The sequence below is a fragment of the Lipophrys pholis genome, assembly GCF_963383615.2.
Source record: "Lipophrys pholis genome assembly, chromosome: 1".
Lineage (NCBI taxonomy): Eukaryota > Metazoa > Chordata > Actinopteri > Blenniiformes > Blenniidae > Lipophrys > Lipophrys pholis.
Window position 1 is genome coordinate 42828953 of NC_137635.1, and position 17881 is coordinate 42846833.

The 17881-nt window shown below is 41.4% G+C and overlaps 1 protein-coding gene across 1 annotated transcript in view; it reads right to left on the reverse strand.

Moving 5' to 3' along the window:
* Window positions 1-518: 518 nt before the first annotated feature.
* Window positions 519-17881, reverse strand: part of basp1 (brain abundant, membrane attached signal protein 1) — a 43413-nt gene continuing 26050 nt past the window's right edge. The window contains exon 2 of the mRNA XM_080459588.1: window positions 519-2369. Within this exon, the coding sequence (XP_080315714.1) occupies window positions 1703-2353 (651 nt within the window). The 5' untranslated portion in view covers window positions 2354-2369 and the 3' untranslated portion in view covers window positions 519-1702. The remainder of the gene's footprint in view (window positions 2370-17881) is intronic.

Below are 17881 nucleotides of genomic sequence, written 5' to 3' on the forward strand. Positions count from 1 at the left end.
TCTATCCCATAATGACAGCGCCGCCTATGGTTGCCTTGGAAATTTGCACCACAGAGCCAATGGGTTAGCTAAACTCTCCCTTCCCGGTGTTTGTGACAGAAAGCAACACTGATTCAAAACGCAGCTACGCGGACCCGGACCCAACGGTGTCTGGAAATGATCTCGTCTGAGGCGTTTTCACACCAAGAAGAGGAGGTTTGCCGAGTTCCAAATGGATCTCCTGGTTTGAGGCAGATTACAAATTGCTAATTAGAACATTCCCCTTTTTACAGTAGAATTTCTAAAATGAACCCTCTGATTAAAAGGAATTACGAGTAAACTTTTACAATGTGTTGCTCCTACACTCAGGTAGGAAGGCTTGCGTGCCTGCTTCATGTGTTGTCGTTTTTCTTTTTCCAACATGATTCAGAAAAAGACAATCACAATGTTTGAGAGTGAAGTTTAGCCTTTGTTTTTTTTTTCCCTTAGAAAGATAAAACTGATCTTCTAGTATCTGGAGTATACATACAAAAATGTAAACATCTCCTTCTTGGTATGATAAGCAACCCCCAATGATCTCCAGGACGTGATTGTACTACCTATTTCCCCTAGGTCAGCAAAAGATATGTGTTGTTTTTTTTTTTTTAAATAATAAAACTCTTATTTTAACTATTGTAATTTAGGGTACGATTTAGGTGGAAGGATCAGAGCTTCGCAATAAACTTTCTAAGAGCATTGTAAAGATATATTCAGCAAGGCTTTGCAGATTTAATAGGCATTACAAATGTTAAAAAACCACTTAGTTTACTAACAATATACCTAAGGGTTTCAGTACAAAATGTAGAAGTTTATGTGAAAAAATCCTACACCGTTAAATACATCTAAGAATGTGTTTTGTTCTGCAAAGCCGGCCTTATTTTAAAACTTTAGAAATGTCTTAGAAAGACTGATAACTCTTATTCCTCAGCGTGGATTGAAAACCTTATCGTAGGTTAAGAGTTGGTTTGACGAGGGGGCGAATGGGTAGCAACACAACTCGACGATACCAAAAAGCCGAAGGAGGATGAGCTTGAGAAGAATTGAAATATAAATGAAAGAAAATAAAAACCCACAACCACAATTCCACATCACCGAAAAAACTGGAGGTGCCAGGCCAAAGCCTACAGTTGTGTTAATCTGAGGAAGAGGATGAGGGGACGGGGGAGAGCTGAAGAGTTGTGGACATTTTTTCCAGTGGGAGTCCAGCTGGTGAAGTGATTTCTAAACCTCTCCCCCCTCCTTCCATCGTAACCTTTCTCCCAAAATGTAGACTTCCACAGGGCAGGAGGCGCAGGCGAGCGTGTTAATTGGGGCCTTCTGCGAGCTCGGATGGGAGTCGGGTCAAACCTCTGGACCACGTGAGTGACAGGAATGATGGATGTAGGATGGCGAGGCGTATGGCCGACACAGACTCGTATCAAAGTTCAAATACTACAGCAGGAAAAAAAAATTGAATAAAATATAACAATAATAATAGCAATAATCATCTGCAGCGGTGGGAAACTTTTCCAGGTGGTTGTTCCAGTCCTCCTCGTTCAACAAATTATCATCATTACAATTATTATTATTATTGTTATCATCATATTATGGGTGGGCTAGTACATTTCATTTCAATTTTTTTAGATCTTCATCGTTGTCGAGTTAGGTAATTTTAATTCTTCATTTCCGAAAAAGAAGCTGTCCATTAATCTTGAACTGCTACGGTTTGATCCTTGCTTGGTGCCTCTGTGGCGTTCGCCTCCTTGGCGGGAGGTTCGGCAGCTGGTGTTGAACTAGGCGCGGCAGCGGCGGCCTCCTTTGGCGGTGCGGGAGCTGCCGCCTCTGTGGGCTTGGGGTCGGGGGAGGCGGCCGGGGCCGCCTCCGCTTTGGCTGCTGGTGCCGCGGGGGCCTCAGTCTTTTTGGCGTCGGCCTCATCTTTGCTTTCGGCTGCCGGGGCAGGCGTGGCAGCCTTCGCCTCGGGCTCCTTGGCAGCGGGAGCCGATTCTTTGGCCGGGACGGGGGCGGTTGGTTTCTCCTCGGCCTTGGTAGGCTCCGCACTTTTGGGAGCCTCCGTTTTGGGCTCAGCGTTGGCGGCTGGTTTCTCGGACTCTTTAGCAGCAGGGGTCGCATTCTTCTCTTCCTCTTTGGGCGCCGCGGCATCTGCCGCCGGTGCCTCCTTGGCTGCCGTGTCATTCGCTACCTCCTTCGTGTCGGTGGCAGCCGGGGCCTCGTCTTTGTTGTCTTTCGGTGCCTCGCTCTCCTCAGCAGAGGCCCCCTCCGCTTTGGCATCCTTGTCTTTGGCCTTGTCATCATTTACATTGTATCCCTTCTTCTTTTTGCTGAGCTTGCCTCCCATTTTGGATCTCTGACCTCTGAAACAGGAGGAAAATAAATCATTTCAGATTGAATATCATGGAGGTATTTATTTGAGGGATGAAAAGAAATTTCACATAAAAGCACGAAAGTCTAATAAATAAACCAAACGATGGACAAAATGTGAGCAAGCAGCACGGAAATAAAGGCAGAAATTGATGATATATTACTACAAAAGAAAGCCTTCAAGTAATGAATCAAGGAGCTTGTCAAACGACGCTGCTGTATGAAAAGAGGCTTTTCTTTGTTACAAAAACGAATTGATTCATGACAGCAGTAGCTTCTCTGTGTGCTGACTTTTCAGCTTGAGACAGCAATAGCTCATGAGTCTTTAGATCTTGTGCACTAAAGACATGATTACAACTTTTGGAAAGACGTCCATTTGAAAAACGTGTCGCAGTTTCAATGCGATCTTTCACCATCAACCACAACGAATTTCCTTTACACATTTTCATTTTTCCAATAATGCAACAGTTTGAATTCTACAGAAACTGAAATATGTAGAATCAGTGACAGCCATTTTGAGAAACAATGGTCGTTGGTCTTTACTTTCGCAAAGCAATTTACTACTTTAGCACTTGCATTCACATTCAACAAAGGCAACGGCTTCCATGAGAAACGCTCGCACACATAAGATGAAACCTTGGGGTTAATTGTCTTGCCATGGACACTTTGACAGGGTGCGATGGGGATTGAACCGCCAAGCAAATAGTGGATGACGTGCTCTACCAACTAAGCCAGTAATGCCCATTTCTCATGTGTCCCATCGTTTTGAACCCCTGCACACGTCTCAAAATATTCAGAAATGAACCCAAAACAATCCCCTGGCTATGCTTTAACAACAGGGCGCCCTGCAGTGGTGTAGTGGTGAGCAGTCTCAAATAGTAAGAAGGTCATCAAGGGTTCAAGTCTAGGCCAAGCCCCCCTTGTACTATCCAGCCTCCTCCCACAGTCCACAAACAGGCATTTGAGGTTAACTGATAACACACAAAAAAAAAAAAGTAGAGTGTGAGATCCTTCCTTTGATGGACTGGTAACTGGTTAACTGGTTGTTAGATGAGATCAGTGCTGAAACAAGCTCTGAACCGGATCGATTTTCTTTGAAAAAGTGACATATCCAGTAAATACACATTTTCCTTGAATTGGATCTGACAATGTAATGAGCACGAGCTGCAAGATTACATTTCATGATGGGTTATTAGGGAGTGTAGGTCATCAGTCAGTAAGGATGAGCTTAAAAAGCACACACACACACACGCCTGCAGATTTCTGGCTCACTCCTCCAGTCGAAGTTTTTTTTTCATGGATTCTACCATCTGTCCACTTCATGGGGGAGAGCGCTTGTATACCACAACAATTTTCAGGCTCAGGAATGGTGCAAGTCAGTGTTTTTGCATAAAATGTGAATATTTGTATATTATTGCTCACTTATGATGAGGCTGTTCCATTTTGTTAACAGAAGAGCACACCAAAAACTGTATTGTATTTGGATAGAGCTTTTAAATGATCACATTTTGGAGAAAGTACATTTAAAAAGTAACAACTGGTTTCTAAAAATCACAAAGGCAGCTTTTAGACAGTTAACATTGTTGCTGCTAGACCCACTGATTCATCAGAAACACTCATTCTTTAAGAGACATGTATCCTATAACTAAGCATCAACATTCAAAACTGACTAAAGAATTTGATGAATGCAAAGACAAACATTGTGTCAATGTGAGACCAAAAGGACCCCTGTCTCTGAACATGTGTTCGCACAACCATATTGTAGAACAGTTGTACTTTTTTTTAACCAAATTAACTAAGTCCGGTTTAAATCTCTGTCTATGTGCAAATCTTGAACTTCTTCAAAAGCAATAAAACAGAAAACATTTATAGTTCTTTGCGTTACTATGCCCGTCAGAATTTAGACATACTAAAACCTGAGTCAAAATATCATTCTAATGCTGTATGAGCATCTTGATTGTTATTAATTTAGGTCATTTACTTCTTCATTTTTGAAACAGAGCTGTTCACTAATAAAACGACTACAGCGAGTGTGATATACACTAATTGAAAATATAAATTTGCCTCACCTTCTGTAAATTTATTCTCTAAGGAATGACGGTAATATTTAACCCTACAAAAAATAAATCAGGCGTATGAGTAAGGAGAAATCTAGTTTTGTTTGTTTTCTCATTGCTTTTCATTTTAAGCTCTTTTCCAGTGGCATTGTATTTACTTATGTATTCCCCTTAACTTGTCAATTCGTCATATTTCAACACATTTCCAAAGTGATTTTTAAAGATTGATTTTAGTCCATCTTCGACTTGTCCAGTTGTTTGTTTTGCTCCGTGCGAGTGTCAGAACTGCTCGGAAAGCAGACGTGACCTTTTCCTCCCAAACAAAACCAGACCACGGAGGGATTCTGCCGGCTACTCACAGATTGGCCCAGTGAATGGGACGGAGCCGGCGGTGAATCCACTCAAAATGCTAATCACCTCGTCGCCACTGACTGAATTACTCCAGTATTCATGCAAAACTCCTCTGAACGTCCAGCCGTCGCTATCTGCCAGGGCCGCCGTTCCTGCCGCAGCTTTGCACCGGCCACAATGGAGGTCTCTCTGCAGCATCACATCATTTGACTCCCAGCTTGTGCTGCCAGCACAATGACTCACAATCATCTGGGCAGACAATGGCTATTCAAGCAGAGGCACGCTTTGTCCCTGCGGGGCGTGTGGTTTTAGTGTTTGAAGAGCTGGGGCAGGGCCCAGACAACCTGGAGAAAATGCCCCCGGGTTGCACAAAAGACTTATTTAACCTGCAAATGGCAGTCGTGAAAGCACAAAAGGGAAGTGTGGACTGCCAGCTATGAACTCTCATCATCACTTCATGTGGACAATGGTATCAGTGATCTTGGAAAATCCTAGTTTTTGTCCAAATTCATTTTCCCCAAGTGGCTCAAAATGAGGTAAAGATGGCAGATGAAGTGACTTTAATGTGTCAAACAAAGCTATAAGGTTTTCTGAATTGAACTGCTAAATGAAACCAAAAACAATGGGGAAAATAACGGTTACTCCAGTCTTTTCTCAGTGTCATCGCTTCATCTTTGAACTGATCTGTAAATGTTCGAGCCACAGAGCTTAAATGTTCCCAGTCCAGGCTCAGCTTCAGGGTTTTCTGCCTGGAGGTTGCATGTTCTTCCTGTATGCAAACTGGTTGTCTTTGTTTCTCTAATTTGCCTGAGTGGGTGTGTATCTCTGTGTTTTACCTGTAAAGGGGTGGAGCCCTTGCTCGGATCCAGTACTCCGTGAACCAAAGTCAAATAAAATGTTACAGATTATGAATAAAACTATGTTTATTGACTTTTAAAATGCATCCTTGAGGGTTTGGAAAGAATAATCTAAATGTGAACTCATCAAAATCATCAAAGTCACTTTGAAGTCGCTCCATGTTTGCTGGCCAGGGTTGTTCTGTTTTTCCAGGTTTTTAAATAGTGAGTTTTTCAATACTGGAACTTCAAGGCTACTGATACAAGGGCTGTTTTTTTTGTGTTTTTTTCCCACCTTGACAAAGAAGACCATCACATAATGGTGGGAAGTAAATTATCCTGATGTCATTAGAAATCTGAAGTCATCTGACTTGCAGTTCTCAGCTTCAAAAGAGTATATAAGTACATTTTCACAACACATCTTAAACTATAACTGCTCGTAAATGTAAACACCGTCTCCTTCTGTCCAAATAAGTTGTTGATTTTCTCTATAAAGCTGCTGACAAACATTGTCTTTTGCTATTTATTTAGATTAAATTGATGTTGAAGCTCACTCTGGATATGTGGTTTTATTTGCAGGCTTTACAGACCAAAGTTTGTTTATCTGTCTATATTCCCTTTTTCCCGGGAGCACCCAAGAACACCACCTCCTACACTTTTCCCATCTTTTTTACCCCCATCAGTCGGCTCCTTTAATCAGCGCCTCTCCAATTCCTCATCTTCACGAGCTGCTGACTTCACACAACACATGATTGATGACAACAACGGTGCCGCTCAGTCTAAAAACATTTTTCTTTTGTAATAGTATCTATGGGACATTAGAAATTGCCAATCGAGTTCACATAGAACAGTGGCAAAGTGGCTCAAGATGAGTGAAATTCCCCGGAGGAGCAGATGGCTGAGTTCGTTCAGCTCCCGCCATCTCCGGCGAGTCATCGGTCACTCCCACACACTGAAAGCACGGCTCTCGTTTCCCCTTCCTCTCGCTACACCACCTGCCGCCCACTTTTTTTCTCCATGCAATTCCTCCACCGTGATTTCACCGTCTCGCTTCCTATTCACGTCTTCGCTTTCAATCCTGCTTCACAAGCCCCATAGGCTCCATGATGTCACCAGGATTGGAAGTGTGTAAAATATCGCAACGACAGCCTCTCTGCTGACAGGCTATTTACCCCCCCCCCCCTTCAAATACATGATCTCTGCTCGTCCTCGGTACATTTGCATCGGTCAGGTTGCAGTTCCTGGCCCTCCGGCCAGGCAGATGGAGATCAGCAGGAGGTGCCGGGGTCTTAGTAAATCCCCAAACTTGAAGCTGGGGTGTCCGTGTGATCCTGCCATCCAAGATGACACGTGAAAGGTTAAAGCTGTCACTTGCCCGACTCCCCGTGCCTCGTTTGTGATTCTGCTGGGAAATCAAGCTGACGGCAGAACGCAGGAGGAGTAAGAACTGTACCGTCACCCTTGCGTTTGCTTTTAATAAATCAACTACAACAAAGCAACTCTTTGTCCTTTTTCTTTGTTGTTTAACTGACGGCTTAATGAGGCGCTCAAAGGGATTCACACATTACCTTTTGTGCGCTTTTGTGCTTTTAAACTAACCTGTGAATATTTGGTCTGCTCGGATATATTATGGAGGCATGTGAATAGGAAAATTGAGAAAATCGTTTCAAATCTGACATTTGATTCCTTGGTCAAGGCTTTAAAAATCAATTAAGAAAAGCTAAATGTATTAATTGCTTTATAAATATTTGTCTTGATTGAAAGTCTTGTCAGTGTTTTTGTTTCTAAAGGATATCGAGGAAAATCTTTTTTTCGTTTTTTTTTTTTTTTTTCAAACATAGTATTCCATTGTGAATCTTGCCCCGGGCTGAAAACCACAATGCCCCCCCCCTTCCCTCCCCTCCTGTCACACTGACCTCCATTTCAAAATAGACTGTTGCTGAACAAATCTGCAGCCAGAACACAAGAAGCTGCTTCAGCTGCTGCAGCTCTGTGCTGCTGCCAGTGGATTTACACTCTTTCAATGCTCAGTCAGTTAGTTCACTCTACAGCTGTCAGAATATTAACAAAGAAAAACTATGATTTACATCAATCTGTTTGAAGTGGGCTTTTATTGCTGTTTGTACATTTTGTCTAAAATAACTATTCTGTTTATACGCATCCATCCATCTTTGAGACTGGTTTATCCCACCTGAGGTTGCGGGGTGCTGGACTACAGGTGAAGGAAAGGGAACACCCTGGAATGTACACAGGAGTAACTCGGAGTACCCAGAGAGAACCTGCATGTCGAGAGCAATACGGAAAGCCTCCACCAATTTACATGATAATTAGTTATAGTAATATTTGCATTTTTGTTTCAGAAAAGTTTCGCCTTTACACAGCAACGTTTTGAAAAGGATGGCCATTTACATGGAAATGGCAGAAATGCTGAAAAATTATGTAGTTTTCACGTTGGGCCACTAGTGGGTGCTGTTGATTGTTTTTGTAATGAAACCAAACACATGCACACACAGAACAATATGTTCTAATCATCAACAATAGCGAGTACACGGACCTTCATATGGACAGGCGATGAAGTTGGATTGCTATTACAGGTGACTCTCAAATATACTGTAAAACTACCAAGTCCCAGGAAACTGTGGACTGGTAGTTATGACACTCTGGCTGCCATTGCTGTTATTGTCCATCTAATGGTGCATGTGCAGAATATCTCTATTTTCACTTGAAAACGTTGAGTAAATGTTTAAGAGTTGAATATAGACAAATCAGCTTTATCTGCAAAGGCGTTATCAGGAGGAAAACATCTTATATATATCTTTTTGTGTCAAAATATCTAATAAGTGAATTCATTATGTTATGGTGGTTATGCATCACTTAACGTTAACGTTTTTAACCCTTTGTCAGACAACTGACAATATCTGGTAACTTCAGCATTTGCTCCTGTTTATTCCAAACTGGTTCATAACAATCATGAAATAATAGTGAAATAAACTTGAATAAATAGGTCTAGCTTGTGTAGGATATTATTAATATAGGCATTGAAAAATGTTTTTAAATCCAACGGATGGATTTCACCTTATTCCACTCGTGGGTGGTAGTGTGTAACGGTGGATTTGATAACAAAAGGGATTCTATTTTACAGTTTTAAAGCCACAAATCATGAAATATATTTGATATAGGTAATTCTCACACATTTCCAGGGATGCTATTATATAAAACTGAAAGAAATTGTTAATTTTAAGGGTTAACACATTCTAATATTTCAATATGTGCCTTATACAGGGTTACCTTGATAAAAAAAAAAAAAAAAAATCTTTGTTGGTTTAGGTATGATTGGAAGCAGTTCGTCTTTGTACACAAAGGTTAAAAGTACGAGATTTCCATCATCACGCATAACACTTGAGACCAGTTGACTGTGACTGAGTACACCAGGAAGAGGTTCAGGAGTTCAGGCGCCCTGTGTGCTCATGAATAAATGTAAGATGACTGTTACACTATAATTCAGTTCTGAGCACTTTGTCCTGCTGCCATCCAGCTGGCTGATTTAAGGCGAGTCTGTTTCACCAAACTACAGCAGGCGAGTACAGCAGGGGGCTGAGCGGACAGGCAGGGAAACTGGAGCAGAAAATTTGGCCCAATCACACACACACACACACACACACACACACACACACACACACACACACACACACACACACACACACACACACACACACACACACACACACACACACACACACACACACACACACACACACACACACACACACACACACACACACACACACACACACACACACACACACACACACACACACACACACACACAAATAAAGAAGAAGAAAAAAAAAAGCTCTGCATTAAGTTGTAAGGAAAGGACGAGAGCGCAGGATTCTGGTAGTGCACAGTCAGAAGAGGCCAGCTTGAGATGTTCAAGGAGCTGAAGCGACAGATTGGACTCCATGACGAGGGTCTTAAGAGGCAAGATTCTCTCATTGTGCCGGTTATGAGTTTCCCACAGCAGTGTGCTATTTTAAAAATTCAGCATCCTGAACTTTGGCGAGCATCACACCGGAGCCAGAAATGATGCCAACAGATTTCTTTTTCTCTCTCTGTTCTCGCCGCATCTTCTACACTTTCATTTCAGCCATAATAGACAGAGCTGTGCGGGAACTTCACTAGCAAGCATAAAGTGTACCATCTGTGAAAATCAGTACTGGTCCCCTGTGTCAAGGCTCGCAGCAGGACCAGCGGCTACAGCTATTTTTGTGTTCAACAGTAAACACTTTTCAGTCTACAGAAGCTTCCAGCTGTGTCAAGCCACTTTCACTGGCCCGGAGAATAAGTGTATTTGAATGTGCAGCGTACTAAAATGTACGTGTTATGTAAGAGACCTGTGACACAAAGGCACCAAAATCTTCTCCTGGACTTGATTATCAAATTTATATCACGTTAACCTTTTCTTTTTTTTTTTGCCTGTAAAACTGTGAAAAATGTGCAATGAGCGAGTGCTCCTGCAACATTTTCCAAGATAAATTCAACTTTCAATATTGGCATGTTGTTTTCTTTTAACAGGACAGAAGGCCTGATCTACTGAAGCTGTGCACAGAAAAATACATGCACACATGTAGAAGCTTATCTACTCACACTCTCGAACACTGCATATGACAATAACACCCATTTAGCATGTTAGCTGTCATTATTATAGAATATGGGGAATGTTTCCAAGCACGCACAAAATACTGAGGCAAGTGTTAAGTAATTGTTTAATTTACAATCAAATTTACAGTGTTTAAAAATTGTCGTTTATGTTTGATGGACTGGGAGTCCTGATGCTCTAGAGGCCCCCATTATTGTTATCGTCCATCTACTGAGCATGTGCGGAAGAACTATTTACTACAACCGCGGTGCGCAAGTGCATTAGCACAGCATATCAGAAGGGCTGTGTTTCCCCCGGTTTTCATAAAGATGAACTGTCTTCAAAAAAATCAATCACGCTATATAGTTACATGTAAAACTCCAGCTGCCGCTAAAACCAACCTACATGTAAGAAATAAATCCTCATTATTGACACTAAATTTAGTTTTTGAGTTCAGACTTCTACTTTCAGCAGACAGTGGGTCCATTTGGCTTTGAAGCAAAAGCAGCGAACGATCCAAAGAAGAGTCATCACTTTATTCTGGCGCACAGTCCAATTACCCAGAGTACAAACAAACTGCCCACTGCTTATTCTGGCCCCAGGCTGAACACTCACACATTACCATATGCATTGAAACTAATGACAAACACGCACACAAACACACACACACACACACACACACACACACACGTTGGTGTTTTGAGGATCAATCCTCAAATTGACGAAGCCTGAGAAAACTCCTGAGCTGGAAATGGTTATTGATCTGCGCAGTGCGACCACAGAGAGCCACTGTGTGTTCAGCTGCTGCTTATGAGTCACAGGACGCACTCAACAGAGATGAAAGCCAGCGAGGCGCTTTGAGATGCTTTTCACTGAGACGTTTAATACTGAATTCAAAATCTGTCTCAAATGCTTTGTTGGCTGCAGAAGGAAACCAGCTCCAGACAAAACAGAACAGAGAAGTGAAACAGATTATGTCCATCTCTGCGGATTTGGTGGCATTTTGCTCTGTGAAATCCTCTCATCCTCAGACGCTCACATGACCTCCATGTTTGCAAAGCTGGCAGAAGTTTGTCTGGATGGAAAGTCATTTTCACACGACTTCTCTGTCAAGTTGTAGTACATTGATGCCAATTTGTGTGATTTGGACTTATTCCGAAGGGAAGTTTGACAATTTACTAGAAATATGCTCATGGCCTCAACGATCCTACTAATTAAAGGAAATTTCGGAAATACACGAGAAACAAAACGGTAATGACCATGTACCATTACTATTATGGACGACACTCTGCTAATGAGGTCATTAGTTCAAAACTACAGGCCCAGTTTGCTGGTGTCAGTATCATTTTTGGATTTAAAATGCAAAACATTAATGAGCACCAGAATTGTTTTTTTGGTTTCCATTTCATAAACTTAACGCCATGTGTGTTAATAAAAAAGAAAAACATGTCCATTGTCCTCCTGTTGTTGGCACCAAAACCATTTTTCTCATCAATTTTGCCTTCAGATGTTCCCACGGTGGATAATCTGCAACCATCTCCATGTCCTCATTCACATCCATGAATCGTAAGTCTTTCATCTGTTTTCTTCATCTCCATCTGCACCATAATTTTTTCCAATCTACTGGATCTACTATTTCTTCTTGGCAAACACCAAAAATATCGTACCGTTTGTCAGTGAGAATCTCAACATCTTCATCTTTGCAACCTCCAGTTCAGCCTCCTATCTTTTAGGTCCTGTTTGCATGGACAGGAGTCCCAGTGAAAACGCATCGTTTTTGCGGTTTCATTTCAAAGGGCAACGTTTTGAAAGCGATGTCTGTTTAGACGGAAACGGCAGAAACGCCTAACGGGCCACTCGTGGGTGCTGTTGTTTTTGTGATAAAAGCACAGATGCTCGCAGAGAAAAAACATGCTATAAACATTAACAATGGTGAGTGCACGCACATTCATGTGGACAGACGACGAGGTTGGATTGCTATAACAGATGAACTATAAGTTCCTGGAGAAGATGGACTGGGAGTCATGCCTGGGGCCTTAGGCCATACATCCAATCTCTACACCATAGTAGGTCTGACTAATGTTTTGTTTCACTCTCACTACTTCCCTTCTATCACAGAGACTTATCTCTCACCACCCACATCTTCCCTGCACTCTCTTCTTCACCTCTCTTGTGAACGGTCCATTGCTCCGGATTGGTTCACTCTTTGTGCTGGAACTCATCTATATTCACTACCTGTGTCCCTTCCATCTCCTCCTTTCCACCTGCCTCCTTCTCATTCACACTAGTCATCTGCCTCGTCTCTGCCTTCATTTCTTATTCACTCCAGTGCAGACCTCCACCTCTCCAGGTTCTTTTCCACCTGGTATCTGCTCTCGCCACAGATTACAAAGTCCTCTGCAAACATCGTGGTCCACAGGGCCTCCTGCCTGACCTCATCTGTCATCCCGTCCATCACTATTGCGGATAAGAAATGGCTCGGAGCTTAATGCCTGATGTAACGAAACCCATTCCTGGTGCCCATTTGTTACCCGACTGCACACACCTCATCACTGTCACATTATCATTATATATGTCCTGCAGCACACTTAAGAGGGTATCCATGAACATAGAATCATTTTTCCTTTCAATGTCAAAAATTTTGTCACGCTAAGTATCATAAAAACTTTAACTTGTTGAAATAAAATGAAAACTGATCTTTTGTTTGAAGTCGTAATAGAAATGCCTTCTGTCTATATGTCAACCTGTGCCATTCCACTCCGTTTTATGCGGCAACGCCTCTGGCCTTCCTTCTTCTGTAAAAGGTTGAGAAGATTTTTTTTCTTGTCTGACGTATCCAGGTCAGCCTTTTCAGGTTCTGTTAAGTGACAGACCAGGTACAACCAGAGCTGCAATAGCTTTGGTGCAACAGCCACAATTTACTGGATGATAGGCATTACCCCAGTCCTGAATGCAACCTATCCTGGACTGAAAAAACTAAGAAACAACCAGTGTGTCTGTACAATACATTAAATTCACTGTAGCTGGCAGGAGGGTGAAGTGGTGTTGTATAAATTGACATATTTACAAGAATTAGAACTGATTAAATTTGATTTACGTTGACTGAGACAACAGTGTCATTGTTATCTATCTAGACAAGCGTAGTTGTTTTAGGCTACAACACAATATTTACTTTGACCAAACCAATCTTTGTTGGACAAACTCAGCCCCACAGTGACCATTCGAACCCACAAAGTATAAAATCATCTGATAGCAACATGTAACTTGCATGAGATAAAAAAAATAAATAAAAATGGTCAAGGTTGATTCTGACACAGTTATGCTCGATTAGAAATAGCTTTCAAAAGCTTTTATTATGTTGTCGTTTCTAATGTCTTTTAATTATGGATTTCATTTATTGAGTCCTCTTTGCTTTTGTGGTTATGTCATAAGATTAAATTAATTGTACTGTGCCTTGGCAAGGAGACCTTATCAAACTTGGCTGTGATGAATTGTGAAGGAATATCTCAAAACATTTCTGTCCATGAACATGAACGTTCAACCACATGTGGCCAATGAGGCTGCTTGAAAGCAACCCAGCTCCTCTGTATTTAACGCGACTGAGTGGATGTGTCAGATTCATTCACCGTCTCAACCACTTGCTGTGTTTTCTCAGACAGATACGAGACTCGGGGAGGCCAAGGACAAAGGAGCGAACCCCAAGGCCTGTTTGATATTTACATGGTCTCAAACCTGCCGCCTCTGCTGAAAACAACAACCAGGCACAGACAGTTCTGTCTGCCCAGACAGCCTCCAATGATCAGGAGTTCAATGATTTCTGAATGAATGCTAAGAAGTATTTTCCTGTTTTGAATTCATTTCTACATGAAGAATTCATTCAGTTCCATTATCAGTGAATGCTGATATAACTGGAGAGTCTCAGGTGCCTCAGCCTGTGAGCTCCATGATCCACAGGGACTGAACCTTTAATCCATGTAAACCACGTGAGGGGAACATCACCTTGCCTCATCCAGAAGCTCCTCTGGGGTGCAACACACAATAAATAAATCTAAAGACAGCCACAATCTGTTGGTAATACCTTCAATCTAAAATGTCTGGAATATTTCCCAGGCCGCATTGTGGTGTAGTTATTGACATTAGACTTTGAGTTAATTCCAAGCTTGGTAGGTTTGGTTTGTGTTGGTTTTTCTCTGGATGGGTTAGGGTCTCTGCATGGTAGGTGAATTTGTAACTCTATTTTGCCCTTTAGTGTGACTATTATGAGTGTTTGTCTCCTTTTCTTAACTATGTGATGGACTGATGACCTATATCAAAGATGTATCCTGGTTTTTGTCGCACCTCCTCTCAACTGATCTCGATGATATTGGTAGCCAATCCTAAAACATTTTAGTTTGCTCTTATTATTCAAGCTCTATTCAATACTCCCTGCTGGCGGTGTTTACAAACCAGCATGAGTCCAATCTGGCATGTGGAAGATATATTGTCCTTGCAGAGGACAGAGCACATCCCAAGCTGATGATGATTTTGGCAAACATTGATAGCCCAGTACGTTATGTACTTTCCAAAATTACTCTTTTTGTTTAATCTACAGAAAATGCTCAGCAAACATATCTTCCGTTTACTTGTAGAGATTAAGGAAATCCGCCGCTATTCAGGAAAGAGTGACAACTGTAGTATTTTAGAGATGTGATGCAAGAGCCTGTACCTTTGATCAACCATTGATAAGACTAACTGTTTATCGCCATGGTTGCTAACAAACAAATTGCATCTGCGTGCAAATTTAAATGAAATACACAAGTGCAAGCACGCTTCTGATGCGCAATACCAAAGATTGTCTTTCCAAGCCCATACGAAGTAAAACCAGCACTAGTATTGCCAATATCAATACAATAAAAAAAAAAAAAAAAGACTTGTACTGTATGTGTTTAAAATCCACGGAAGCTCTGGCAAATCAAAATCACAAGAGCAATTAGTGGGAAAAATGGAGCACATGAACCAATCAAAACATCCTATGGCCTAAAGTTGCAAGAAAGATTAGAAAGTTCTTAAACTGCTGCCTCCAGTGAACAATGAGAAGTAACACAAAAAATTATTAGACTTTTGGTAAACCTATGTGTGTTATGTTATAAAAGTGGCACAATTAACTTGTGACATCTTAGAGTGAAAACTGCTACATAAGACAATGCCTCAGCATGGCTGCATGTTACTGGAATTATGCGTCAAACAACTTTGACTACTAAATTTGTACATAGGTCATCGTTGTTTTCACATCCGAGAAATTTCCAAGCGTGACTAACATTTGTCATCGACCACTGTCGGCACCAGTAAGCACGGTTACAGACAGCACACCGCGCAGTGCAGCTGGGCAGGCTGAAGTACAGCCGCAGTCAAGTCACCATGACGTATAGAAGAAATACTCCAATCAGCCTGTGAGGAAAATGGTTCTGAATAGTGAAATCTATTTAATGTCGGGTGGATTAAATCAAAATATTTAAATACGGTCTAAAAATGGCTAATTTCAGGGATTTAAACCACAAACCACAAAATAAATCCATCACCCAGAACAGTATTTTCCTTTTGTCTAAGGTAAAGACGAAAGCAAATATGTGTGAACCACCGACTGTGACGACTCCATTGACCCATACGGTATAACGAAAGGAATGTGTATAGAAGAAATGATTAACATCAACTTCAGAGGTAAATATGTAACTTGTCCATTTCCAGAGCTCCGTCTTCATGAGCAAGTAGGTCAGAGATATTACAGAAGCGAAAGGTTTATCTTTATAGAGCATATTTAGAAAGGGACAGAAGTTTCTCCCACTATAATTGTATAGTTTATTTCTATTACAATGCATTTTCATTTCATAAATGGCGAAATAGATGTGTTGATTGTGATGTTTCTCTCATGCTTTCACTTGCACTTTCTAAACTGAAGCATCTCTCCGAGCTGTTTTTTTGACTGGTGCAGTCATTACATTCATTACTGTCAGGGGTTTGCACCGATGGACTCAAACCAGATTTTGCAGTCTGTTAATTGAAGGGAAAAATCCTACAAAACATGAGGCCTGTTCTTACAAAAACACAGACTCAAAACCAAAAGCCAAGCTAAAAACTTAACCAAAGGCAGGTCAAAACATAGGACTCATCTACACCAGGGCAAACAGAGACGACCCGACAACGAGGAGCATTTATACACTCGGAGAAACGAGGCACAGGTGGCAACAATCAAGGGTAATCAGGAGGAGAGTGAGCACAGAGGGAGGAGCAAAGAGACAACCAACTTAACTGATCACAAGCAGGAACAGAAAACGAGACATCGACCAAAAACTAAAACCAGATCGACACGAAAACAGGAAAAAAAAACCCACAAAACCAGAAATACCAGCCGCAGCTATATTACAACCTAGGCTCATCAATAATATTTATTTGCATTAATATTTGTTTTGCATTACTCCCAGTAGAGAATAATTTATTTGAAAGTCCAGTTGCAGCTAAGTTCATATTGTGCTTTATACAGTCGAAACTTTGTTCCATAATATACTGCACTGAAATTATAACACATCATGTGTACCTTTAAGAGCATTCAATATTAAATATTGATAATATAATCTATGAGCCAAGTTTGATTATTAATTATCTACAAATATTTAGGTTTCAGGCATTTTTAACCTATGGTGACTTATGTAAAACAACAGAATCAGTCATTTGAGTAAATGGTCAACATGACATGCTCCAATTCAACTGAATCATCCATTTAAAACAGACGAGGACAAAATCCAAGGGTTAGATATGGTCGACGTAAAAATCGACCTTCTGACGTGACCTTCCTGTTTTATATTTTCTTTTTGTCGCCATGGTCAGAGCAGCCGTTGCACCATAAGACGCTCATCAAAAGTTGTAAGCATAATTTTAATAGGTATTACCAGCTCATGACAGTGAAGCTAATATAGCAGTCGATGCCGGCTGGTTATCATTGTGAAAAGTTCACCCAGCACTGGACTGTTAATGTGCACTTGTTGCTCAGGTGGTGGAACAGATCAGATTAGTGGCCCGATCCATCTCTGCCTGTCCGTGGGCCAAGACATTTATTGCAAAATGATTCCGTTCAAGCTGAGAGTCCAGGCAAATTGCGTAATGGCGAATGTAAGAGTGGAGGGTTTTTAAAGCTCCCCGATACTGCGTAACTGGTGCAAATGTGCTAAATAGGTAAAGTGTTTAGGGTGTAGTACAGGACATGGATGTGATGAGCAGCAGTTAAGACAAAAATAATTGATGAAGAGTCTCTGAGTGAACTGAGCCGCAAACAGCTTGATAAGTTGAGCCCAGCGGCTGATGAGAAATACCTCAGTGTTTAGTTTTTTTTACATTTAAACATGTTCAACGTACTAAATGACCACTTAACCGAGCAACTCTCATTCATCTGGACTCGAAATGCAGAATTCTGCATTTGCGTTACATTCATGGGAGATTTATGGAAGACGTTGTCTTTGTGTTTGAGATTTCTTTCCCCGCATGCAGACAAAGTTTATAGAGCGGTTGCTCTATAGCCGCTCCAACATTAACATTTACAAGCTGGGACTGAATATCCGCACGGCAGGATGACCAATTTGAGTAAATTATGA